General features: G+C 41.6%; 1 protein-coding gene across 1 annotated transcript in view; it reads left to right on the top strand.

The window, feature by feature from the left end:
- The window catches only part of LOC132121669 (protoheme IX farnesyltransferase, mitochondrial-like), a 59296-nt gene that overhangs the window by 30061 nt on the left and 16891 nt on the right, over positions 1 to 12344 (top strand). Inside the window, exon 5 of the mRNA XM_059531325.1 lies at positions 9150 to 9220. Coding sequence (XP_059387308.1) covers positions 9150 to 9220 — 71 coding nt within the window. The remainder of the gene's footprint in view (positions 1 to 9149; positions 9221 to 12344) is intronic.

Here is a 12344-nt window from a genome sequence, read left to right on the forward strand (position 1 = left end):
TGGAGGGGCGTGATTGGGAGGAACGGCCCCCCTGATCTGAACCCGAGCGGTGTTCAGTTATTGGACTTCTGTGCTAGTTACAGCTTGTCCATAACGAACACCATGTTCAAGCATAAGGGTGTCCATCAGTACACGTGGCACCAGGACACCCTAGGCCGTAGGTCGATGATCGACTTTGTGGTCGTTTCATCCGACCTCCGGCCGTATGTCTTGGACACGGAGCTGTCAACTGATCACCACCTGGTGGTGAGTTGGATCCGATGGCGGGGGAGGAAGCTGGACAGACTCGGCAGACCCAAACGTACTGTGAGGGTCTGCTGGGAACGTTTGGCCGAGTCTCCTGTCAGAGAGATCTTCAACTCCCACCTCCGGCAGAGCTTCGACCGGATCCCGAGGGAGGCTGGAGATTGAGTCCGAGTGGACCATGTTCTCCACCTCCATTGTCGAAGCAGCCGCTCGGAGCTGTGGCCGTAAGGTCTCCGGTGCCTGTCGAGGCGGCAATCCCCGAACCCGGTGGTGGACACCGGAAGTAAGGGATGCCGTCAAGCTGAAAAAGGAGTCCTATCGGGCCTGGTTGGCTTGTGGGACTCCTGAGGCAGCTGACAGGTACCGACAGGCCAAGCGGACTGCAGCGCGGGTGGTTGGGGAGGCAAAAACTCGGGCCTGGGAGGAGTTCGGTGAGGCCATGTAGAAGGACTATCGGTCGGCCTCGAAGAGATTCTGGCAAACCGTCCGGCACCTCAGGAGAGGGAAGCAGTGCCCTACCAACGCTGTTTACAGTAGAGGTGGGGAGCTGTTGACCTCAACTGGGGATGTCGTTGGACGGTGGAAGGAATACTTCGAGGATCTCCTCAATCCCGCTGTCACGTCTTCCATTGAGGAAGCAGAGGCTGAGGGCTCAGATGTGGACTCGTTCATCACCCAAGCTGAAGTCACCGAGGTAGTCATGAAACTCCTTGGTGGCAAGGCACCGGGGGTGGATGAGATCCGCCCTGAGTACCTCAAGTCTCTGGATGTTGTGGGGCTGTCTTGGCTGACACGCCTCTGCAGCATCGCGTGGCAGTCGGGGACGGTGCCTCTGGGATGGCAGACCGGGGTGGTGGTCCCTCTTTTTAAGAAGGGGGACCGGAGGGTGTGTTTCAACTACAGGGGGATCACACTTCTCAGCCTCCCTGGGAAAGTCTATGCCAGGGTACTGGAGAGGAGAATCCGGCCTATAGTAGAACCTCGGATTCAGGAGGAACAGTGTGGTTTTCGTCCAGGCCGAAGAACACTGGACCAGCTCTATACCCTCTACAGGGTGCTGGAGGGTTCATGGGAGTTTGCCCAACCAGTCCAAATGTGCTTTGTGGATTTGGAGAAGGCATTCGACTGTGTCCCTCGCGGCGGCCTGTGGAGGGTGCTCCGGGAGTATGGGGTCCGGGGCCCTTTGCTAAGGGCTATCCGGTCCCTGTACGACCGGAGCAGGAGCTTGGTTCGTATTGCCAGCAGTAAGTCAGACTTGTTCCCGGTGCGTGTTGGACTCCGGCAGGGCTGACCTTTGTCGCCGGTTCTGTTCATGATTTTTATGGACAGAATTTCTAGGCGCAGCCAGGGGCCGGAGGGGGTCAGGTTTGGTGACAACATGATTTCGTCTCTGCTCTTTGCGGATGATGTTGTCGTGTTGGCCTCATCAAGCCAGGACCTTCAGCATGCACTGGGACGGTTTGCAGTCAAGTGTGAAGCGGCTGGGATGAGAATCAGCACCTCCAAATCCGAGGCCATGGTCCTCAGTCGGAAAAGGGTGGCTTGCCCACTTCAGGTTGGTGGAGAGTTCCTGCCTCAAGTGGAGGAGTTTAAGTATCTTGGGGCCTTGTTCACGAGTGAGGGAAGAATGGAACGGGAGATTGACAGACGGATCGGTGCAGCTTCTGCAGTAATGCGGTCGATGTACCGGTCTGTCGTGGTGAAGAAAGAGCTGAGCCGCAAGGCGAAGCTCTCGATTTACCGGTCAATCTACGTTCCTACTCTCACCTATGGTCATGAGCTTTGGGTCATGACCGAAAAGACAAGATCCCGGATACAGGCGGCCAAAATGAGCTTTCTCTGCAGGGTGGCTGGTCGATCCCTTAGAGATAGGGTGAGAAGCTCAGTCACCCGGGAGGAGCTCAGAGTAGAGCCGCTGCTCCTCCACATAGAGAGGGGTCAGTTGAGGTGGCTCGGGCATCTGTTCCGGATGCCTCCTGGACACCTTCCTGGGAAGATGTTCCGGGCGCGTCCCACTGGGAGGAGACCCCGGGGAAGACCTAGGACACGCTGGAGAGACTATGTCTCCCGGCTGGCCTGGGAACGCCTCGGTGTCCCCCCAGAAGAGCTGGAGGAAGTGTCTAGGGAGAGGGAAGTCTGGGGTTCTCTGCTTAGACTGCTGCCCCCGCGACCCGGCCCCGGATAAGCGGAAGAAGATGGATGGATGGGTCTTGGCTTAATGACCATGGGAAAATATATGACCCATGGCCAAACCAGTTGAGAATCACTGACCTAGACTTAAATGGACTCTAAAGTATCTGAATCTAGATGGAACTCTATTCAATCAGGATACATGCATCAGAAAAGTTTTGGTTCAATGCTAAATTGGAAGAAATCTTTCAATTAAAATAGGTAATACTTACTTTACGGGGTGTTGAGGACACCCGCGTCTGGGTGTAGGCTTACAGGTTAATACATTTCTTATTCTGATGATTAATCTGTGCACACTATTCAAAAAAAAGGGGGATGCACAGTATCCGAGCACAATATCTGGCGATGTTGGTATCACTCAGTTTAGATAATGAATTTACATGCTTGTTTCCCCTACTTTCACATTTATATTACATTTTAACGTCACCTAATACTCTATATATAATAACACTAACAATTTCCTGACCCTGGTGAATGCATTTATTTTTTTCAGATATCAAACTGAAAATCTGTCTTTATACTTTAAATTATAATACTGACGTCTTGCGTACTCGAGCAATTGTTCACAGCTTTGCAATAAAGGCATTCTTCTCCTTTCTTCAGATAAATTAAAAAGTGTCAAAAAGCTGCTTGACAATTAAAAACATTGACACCAAAGTCTGTAGAGATTAAAGGGATAGTTCACTTTCAAATTAAATTTTGATATGTTTTAGCATACCTCAAGGACATCCAAGATGTAGGTTTCTTTGTTTCCTCAGTATTTCCCATTTTGATATTTTTAGGTCCAACCGTTCTTGTCTGTGACTCACATAATGGATGTCTATGGTCACCACCTCAAAGAGCATGCAAAGAGGAGTCAAAATTAAACAATTCCCAATCATAAGTACACATTGATGACCTAATACAAGAAACGAGCGGTTTGTGTAAGAAAACGAACAGTATTTATATATTTTTTACCTTTTGTACACAACCACGTCCAACTGATCTGAGTTCGCGAGTGCTTCCTGATATGACGTGCGTGCGCGCTCTGGCTTTAGTCTGTGCAAGCGCGGAAAGCCCCGGATGTGATGTCTCGCGCATGCACATCACTCATTGTTTACCACACGCTACGCTTTCAATCTGCACGGTCTGAAATATAATGCAGTAATTGTAATAAATTAATGTTTATAATGCACCCTATAATTGTTGCGTTTATAATAAAAATACAACACATTACTCACTCTATTGACAGTGTGCCATTGGGTCCCTCTGGCATTGGACGTCGCCTCCAGTTTATACGTGGCAAACTAAACACAACGTGCAAAACGCTGCGTCTCAACAGTGGAGAAAAATCAGGATCTTCAGTCAGGCAGGCGTGTGATGTGATACTGTCAATGTCCTCTCATCATTTTGTAGTTGTTCCATTCGTGACAACATATGCTCTCTACTTCTGTTGGCATCTCACAACACTTGCTACTAAAACACCACCAATTTTGAAGAGATCTCCGTCTCTGAGGCTTGTAGACGTGCTGCTGCAGCGGATCGCTCCTGAGTACTTGGTCTGTGTATTCTGTTTCAAATAAATATGGTTGTGAAAAAAATTCGACGTTGTCTATGGATATATTGAAATCTTCTTCCATTGCAATTTCCTGTACGTCTAAATATGTTTAGATCTTCACAGTGAAAGGTAATTCTTCCGAAATCTGTGTAAACCATAGGCAGTAAGTGTAAACAATGAGTGATGTACACGCGCGAGAGATTGCTTCCGGTGCTTTCCGCGCTTGCGCAGACTAAAGCCAGAGCGCGCGCGCACGTCACATCGGGAAGCACTCGCGAACTCAGATCAGTTGGACGTGGTTGTGTACAAGAGGTAAAAACGATATAAATACTGTTCGTTTTCTTACACAATCCGCTCGTTTCGTGTCTTAGGTCATCAATGTGTACTTACGATGGGGAATTGTTTAATTTTGACTCCTCTGTGCATGCTCTTTGAGGTGGTGACCATAGACATCCATTATGTGAGTCACAGACAAGAACGGTTGGACCTAAAAATATCAAAATGGGAAATACTGAGGAAACAGAGAAACCTACATCTTGGATGTCCTTGAGGTAAGCTAAAACATACCAAAATTTAATTTGAAAATGAACTATCCCTTTAAGACACCGAAGCATCATGAACATCCCTGCCTATAGGATTTATTAGTCTACATCATTTCTTAAGATGTGTCAGGAAGGAAAGATGCAACTGACACTGTGCAGCTGTCTCGTAAAATAATTGTAATCACAAATCACAGTACAGAATAATTCAGAGTTCCTTTCTTATGAAGATCTGAAGAAGTTTATTTGCCCACCAAGTTTTGTTCTCTTTCACAGATTTTCACAAAATGGAAATGTGCTTTATAATTGTAATTCAGTAGAGCGTGATGTGCAGGCTTTCTCGTATAATTGCTGCATGGTGAGCACAGTGGTCTGGCAAACTCAGCACAGCACAGGGTCCTGGCAAACTCATGTAGCTCAGGTTGTACTTGAACCAGAGTGATTCAGCGGCCGCTGTCACTAAAGAGGAATTTCTCTTTCAAAAGTGCTTGAGATGATTTGCAGGTGATGGTTTCTGCTGCTGTTCTTTCGAAGTTTGGCAGGTAATTTTGTTAAATCGATGGAGTATTATACCTCTTCAACTTCTGAACTCTGGTTCTGCACCTGGACTTTGACAGCATGAGGAATTATCACTGAATGCATGTACTTACAATGTGCACAGTGCTTGATTGAGAATTTTGATTGTACTTTTTGTTTGCAGAGGTGGAAGAAAAATTGTTGCCGAGTAGGTGTTTGAGCAGGTGGTGTTTGCTTTTACCCATTTCTACTGATCAACACCGATGTCTTTCTCATATACAGCAGCTGTGTTGTGAATGTCTGTTTACACAGACTCGTACACGTGCGCTTCTCTCTGTGAGAATATTTGGGCTGAATTTTCTGTTTGTTTGCATGTTTATGTAAGTGTGTTTTGTCTTCAGTAAACTGTGAATGTTACAGTAAGTTTCTCATCAGCATTAGTTAGTATGGTCTCGTTTGTTTGCCGTGCCTGTCACTTGGTCCCATCACGCTCCTGCAGTCACAGTGCTTTTCCCTGTTAGTGAACCCAGAGCCCTGTCACTGCAAGTACGGTGAACTGTGTAGTATCACTCTTGTGCTGATGTAGCTATTTTATAAATATACTTATACTCTGTGGTGTCGATAAGAAGGAATGAAGATTAAACTTAGTGGTTCCTTGATACACACCCTTAATGCACTGGAACTTTGCTGTTTCACATTGCATTGTAGCAAAGCCTCACTATTTGGACTGTATATCCGTAGTGAAAAGTTTTGATATGCATGTATGTAGTCAGCCAAAAGTCTTATATTTTGAATCTGTGCAAGATATGAGACAACTAAAAGGGTTTCTGTGATACTGTCAGTACTGTAAATTATACTCTAACAGTAAATATCCCATCTCTTTAAGGCTTGTTTTTTTTTTAAAGAATTGTATAACTGCTCCAGGATTTTCAGCAGCAGAATTTGGCAGCTTCTGCCATGTCTAGGCTTCTGATCACATAGTCAGAAATTATGGCCTGGACTTCATCTGATGTGAGTTCTCTGCCCTCTGTCTTTCATCCTATGTTGCCCACTTCTTTGACCTCTCTGAGTCATTGATTGGTTGCTTTCCCTGGCATACTATCTGCTCTGTGCTGACAGTGCAAATGCTAACTCACACATATTTTGCTATACATATATATATGACACGTGTGTGTATATATATAAATATATATATATATATATATATATATATATATATATATATATATATATATATATATATATATATAGATAGATAGATAGATAGATAGATAGATAGATAGATATATTTATAGATAGATAGATAGATATAGATATTTATAGATATTACCAAAATATGACACTCTTTGTAAAATTATTATATTACTGTTTTTACTGAGACTTGTTTTAAAAGCATCACACATTCTTACCAACCCCAAACAGAAGGTAGTGTGTTTGTGTATATAGTGTGTGCTTTTGAAACTGAAAAGCAGATCTAGCCATGCAGTCTTTTTTTCCATCTTCAGTATGACAACAATATGGAGCCTTTTCATTTTTTAATTGTTAACACATTCTGATAATAACAGATTCACAGAAGAAACAAAGAATCTGATTATACTGCATCTTAGATATGGAGATTTGACAGCCTGTAATCTCATGCACTCACTTGTTCATTTACACTTTCACATTGTTTCCTTTTTTTCAAAATGTGATCTTCACCAGCAATAAATACAAAAGAAGATGTGGCTGGGGTCTTGGGGTGTTGATATGAAGTAGATGATGTACCAGTGAAAAAAAAAAAAAAGTACAAAGATAGACTGTGAAATAAGACGATGCCCAAGAACTAAATGGTTCTGACAAGCACCAATAACATTTTGAGAACACTCAAAAACCCAGTTACTTATTTTAGTGTGGTGCAGAATACAGTCTGTCAGTCTGCATAGTCGTATTCTTGCTCCAAATCTAGTTCTCAGCCCCAGACCACATTTATATTTACTATTGGGAGTCTTTTAATGTAAACGTTGTTCTTTTGAAATCTCACAGCTCTAAAATGTGCAGTCGTAGCCAAGATACACTCTGCAACGGGTGTGATAGCATCCGGCTAATACGTCAGAGACTATTCAAGCACCAGAAATCTGCTCCGGTTCTCTCTGCAGTCACCCTCTGATGTGCTTCCTGACCCAGGAAATAGAATTAACACCTTGGCCCTAAAACTTCAGGGGCCTCAGCTACAGTCACATCTGTGCCCTTCCCCGTCCGGGATCTCGAGTGCAATAACACTGCCGGCCGAGAGAATAAATTTGAGACTCAGCAGACCCTCCACTCAACTTTATACAACACACTTTGGGCTTCAGCTTCCTCTGCACTTTATCTGGCTACTTCATCACTTTGGATGACACTAGTCAAGAGTTAAAAAAAACAAAACAAAAAAAACCTTGTCCAAATAGCTGAAACAAAATGAAAAAGCATCAATCTATCACATAGACACATTTGTCACAGTGTTCATTTTTTACCTCCTTGATGTTTTATTGACCTGTCCGTTTGTTGTACATTAGTCTAAATATGAGGTTCTTTTGTTTTCTGTCCTTATCCTTATGTAAAAATGAATGCTGGGAAATATTATGTAATTGGTGGATGTTATCATTTGTTGCAAATAGCACTAACAGGGTTTTTTTTAAACTTGATGGGACTCTTAGAAACGCCAAACAGACATGCACCGTCACAGATAATATGTATCCCCCCCCCCCCCATTGTCCTTTGCAGTGGTATGGTCCCGTTCTCCAAGGAATCTAACAACATATAAATGTAGTCTGTGTGAAATGTATTACCTATCACAAGAGCATTTTTAAGTGTGGGCTCTTTTCCGATGTCAAATGGACAGTAAATTAAGACAGGAAAAGAGAAATGGATTATCTGTTTATTAGTTATTTTATGGAGGTCATATTTTAGGAGAAATGGGTTCTGAAATTCTTCAGCTGAAAAGTGAGCTATCTGTTTTCTTCATTAGCTGCATGTGTTGTCTCTCGCAGACTGAATAACCGGTTCCTGGCTTTAAACGCCCCATGTGTTTGTTTTTTAGTCTCACATTGTAGATTCCCAGAGGTGAGTTTTGTGCAGACTCCCCAGCAGAAGGCCATAAAACACAAAGACATTTTCTTTTACCTTAATCATCCCCGTTGCACCTAAGCAACCTCTGTCATTCTGTCTTTAACGCATGCATTCATATTGATCCATTTAAGGGTTTGAATTTCATGCATTTGTTGGATATCTTGAGCAGATGTTTCTGAGAAAACCGCTGAGGAACTAGTCTGATGTTTTTTTGCAAGCTATGAAGAAAAAAGTGAAAATAATTATTAGCTACACTGATACTTAAAGTTGCACAATTGTTAATAAGTTCATATAAACCATACCATTCTGTATCAAAAGCTTTTTTTTTTATTCACCAAGGATGCATTAATCAAATTTTGTCAAAAGATTTCTATTTCAAATAAATGCTCTTTTCTTTGCTATTAATCAAATAATCATTAAAAATGTGTATCACTATTCCAACAATAATATTAAGCAGCACAACTGTTTTCATTGACAATATGAAGAGTTCCTTCAGCTCCAAATTAGCATACTTTCTAACCCCAAACTTTTCAACTGTAGTGTACATTGTGTGTGTGTGTGTGTGTGTGTGTGTTTTCTCGGCTAAAGGTTAAAAGTGTAATATTATGTAATACTTGAGTCAAAATGTATAAAATATGTCAGTCAGAATGCAATATTGTTTATCAATATTGTTTATTTTTTTTTACATAAATGTGAGATTATTTTTTACTCTTTATTTTGTCTTCTATATTAGACTGATGTGTTTCATAATTTATATTTTGAGGTCATCGTGTTCAAATAGAAATAATCAAGTGTGTGTTGCCATAATGCCACAGTACCTCTCACTATATCACAAAAATTATCAATGTGAAAAATGTGACTAAAGTCATTGTTTCTGTCTGTTAGAATTAGATAATATTTGCTTTCAGACAGGAAAGGCTCTGTATTAGAAAAGAGAGGCATATGCAAATTTTTTCATTGTTTGATCTTTTTTTCTTTTTTTTTCTTGTAATGTACCTTGTATATTCATTCCCATCATTTATTTCTCCCTACAGTACTTTGAGGTGCCCTTTGACTCAAACATGAATCGTACCAAAAACAGACCTCTGGTCCGAGGACAGATCAGGTAAATGCCTTCAAAACTTGTTTCTCTCTCTTAGGCTGTTTTAACCTAGTGAGCTTTCAACCTAGACTGCATATTTGGATGTCTTTTTGAGATTCAGAGATTTGCATATCTTGGTTTTGATTTGGCTTGGTTTTCAAACACATCCTAGATATCCGTGTAAAGAGCCATTGAAAAAAAAAAAATGGTTTCCTCAGTCTCATTATGTACGTCATTTACTCTCTACATTGTTCTGAAGTAGCCCGGTGTTTGTGTATAACCGAGTCTGCCGGTATCAGAAACTATGTCATTAGCCTCTTTCACACAGTCATACCAGTAAATTGCCGTAAAATTACCGGAACGACTTTACCAGTAAATTAAAAAATTCGCTGTTCACACAGTCAACAACATTCTGTCTTTTTTCCGGAAAAGCACCATTCACACATCCATTCCAAAATACCGGTAAATTATGTGACGTCATTAACCTCTAAACAGCTGCGCTCGTATTTTTAAACATGGAGGGTAATACATGGTCAGTATTTCTGTTGATGGTTTAATTTTTTGTTTCAAACTTTAGTATTCATGCCACTGCTTTTGTTACAGAGACATCGTAATATACGACTGGTTTGAATAATTATGCTCACCATTAATAACACCTGATGCTGTCGGGAGCTGACCAATTTAGTGAAATTCGTCTTGAAAGGATTAATAGCCCAATGAAGTTGAGATTGTAAATTGCAGTCTGTAAGACGCGCGAAATCACAGAAAAGGGGCGTTCACAAATGTAAACTAGCCTATATGTGAGGCATGTATTCGCTGAGTTTCGGCTTATTTTTGTAAGCTCTCCTGTTCAAGACAAGACGACAGAAAGCATGTTTATTTTCTTTATTTTATATTTCTTTATTTTATATTATTATCTCGCTGGCACCTATATGTCCCAAAAAAGCGTGCTTTATCTTGCACTTTCCGCACAAAATATTCGATATAGTGTACATTTATATGGGTTTAACGTTAAAAAAATCGTTACATGCTTGAACTGTTTTATATCTTTAGATTTTATTTTAGACAATTCGTGATGATTTGAGAAGGCTAAATTTAACTGATCAAACATAGGATATGATCAACTCTCCCTCTCTGTGCTGGCTGCTTGTTACTTTAAAAACAAAACTTATAGGCCTGTTTAACGAACAAAAACTGATCCAAACATACAAAACTGAACTATTTTAATAGCTGAAACAGTATAAGCTGTTTTGGGAGAATAGGGAAAAAAGACGGGCTAAACATCCTCAAGTGAGTTGCGGGGCAAACTGAAAGTTGATGCCGAATGTACAGCACTCTTCTTCACTGCTCCGACTTCTCGTTTGTACCCTATGTGTTTTTCCCTAGGTACAAACTAAAATAAGTTGTAAACTTAAAAGTTTTTTTTTAATTATTATTGTGTTCGGCATGATGGGTCGCGTGTGATTTCATGACGTGCCGCTGGTTGAGATCCACTGGTTTAGAGCTACAGGATTTGTGGAGTAGCAGGATCCCCAAATAGATTGACAAAATTCATAATAGGAACAAGAAATACTTCCACTACTACTTCGTTTGTGATGGTCGTTTACTTTTTAGATATTAAGACGCAATGTTTTCAGTTTATTGATGACCTGACTTTGTGCTGTGAATGCATTCCTCTCGGAGACAGTTAAGTTATTTTATCATTCGTCACTGAATCACTAACAGTTCCTCTCAATTGACGACAAATTTCTTCATCCGCCCGGATAAGGAGAAGCGCTTTAATTTCACTGTCGCTTCAGTTGGATGACATTTAATTTTCTTAAACGGTGCGTGAATGCGTCACATTGTTATGATTGGCCCGGAGTATACGTCTTACGTCACCACGTTCTGAACTTGTACGTACTCATACCGGTAATTTTCCTTCTGTGTTCACACAGAGCAGAATTCCGGCAATTTACTGGTAATGTTACAACTTCTCATACCGGTAAATTGCCTGAACGAATTTACCGGTATTTTTGAAAAGATCCTGTTCACACATGATCTCTTTACGGCAATTTACTGGTAATTTTCCGGAAAAGTCTGTATGTGTGAAAGGGCTTAATGTCTAATAGGGCTGGGTAATGAACTTCGATGCCTTTATGGTATCGAACGAAAAACTTCAACCAAAGCTGCAACTAGAGCTGAAACAACAAATCGATTTAATCGATTAAAATCGATTATTAAAATAGTTGTCAACTAATTTAGTCATCGATTCGTTGCTAAATAACTTTTATTTGCCGTAAGCGGCTCATTTCGTGCATATTTCAAATCTGCGGTGACCAAAGTGTGGCAGTAATGAGCCACCGGAGGTTTTACTCAGCCAGTACAACAGGAGAAGTAGCGAATAGCCAATAGCTGGCCTTGTTTTATGTCACGTGCTTCCCGAACAGCGTCTCTGCAGCCATAGACATCATATGATGTCTATGTCTGCAGCATTCAGCGTGATGTGGGAGTACTTTACATTGAGCCTTTAAAAAAGAAGAGTAACCTGTAAACTCTGCACTACTGCACTGTTTAAGGGGACGTTCACATATCGCGTCTTTTGCGCGCTCAAGTTCGTTATTTCCAACACCGCACCGCATTGAGTTAAAAACATTTCAACTTTTCAGAATGCAGCAACCGCACCGCGGGTCATGTGACAAGAACTAACCAATCAGCTTCATCCTTTTCCGTAACAACGTTAAAAGCTCAGTCAAGATGAAAGGAACAGCTGATCATAGTTGTATATGGATTTCCATTTTGAAATAAATTTAGTAGCAGAGCTACTGCAAGCGATTTTTTGAGCTGCAAATCCATTTATCCTTTGCTGAAATTTCCGCGTCTTCAAGGAGAGAGCACGTCATGGTTGCTTAGCAAAGACAGACGCCTCAGGGGCGCTTCTGCGCGAGCGCTTTGGAAAGAAGGAGAAAGCGGTGAGCCTAGCGTTTTCCACGCGTTTTTAGGCGCGATTTGTGAACGGCCCCTAAGACTTTCATTTGTGCAGATTCTCCAGTACAATGTTGTTTGCAAATGTTTAGTCATAAAAGCTGATAACATTGCTTTTTAACAGTTAACATTTAAAGCTTTACAAACATGTTCTGTGATCAGTTTGTCGTTTACCAGTTCAAAA

Source organism: Carassius carassius, chromosome 39 (genome assembly GCF_963082965.1).
Source record: "Carassius carassius chromosome 39, fCarCar2.1, whole genome shotgun sequence".
Classification (NCBI taxonomy): domain Eukaryota; kingdom Metazoa; phylum Chordata; class Actinopteri; order Cypriniformes; family Cyprinidae; genus Carassius; species Carassius carassius.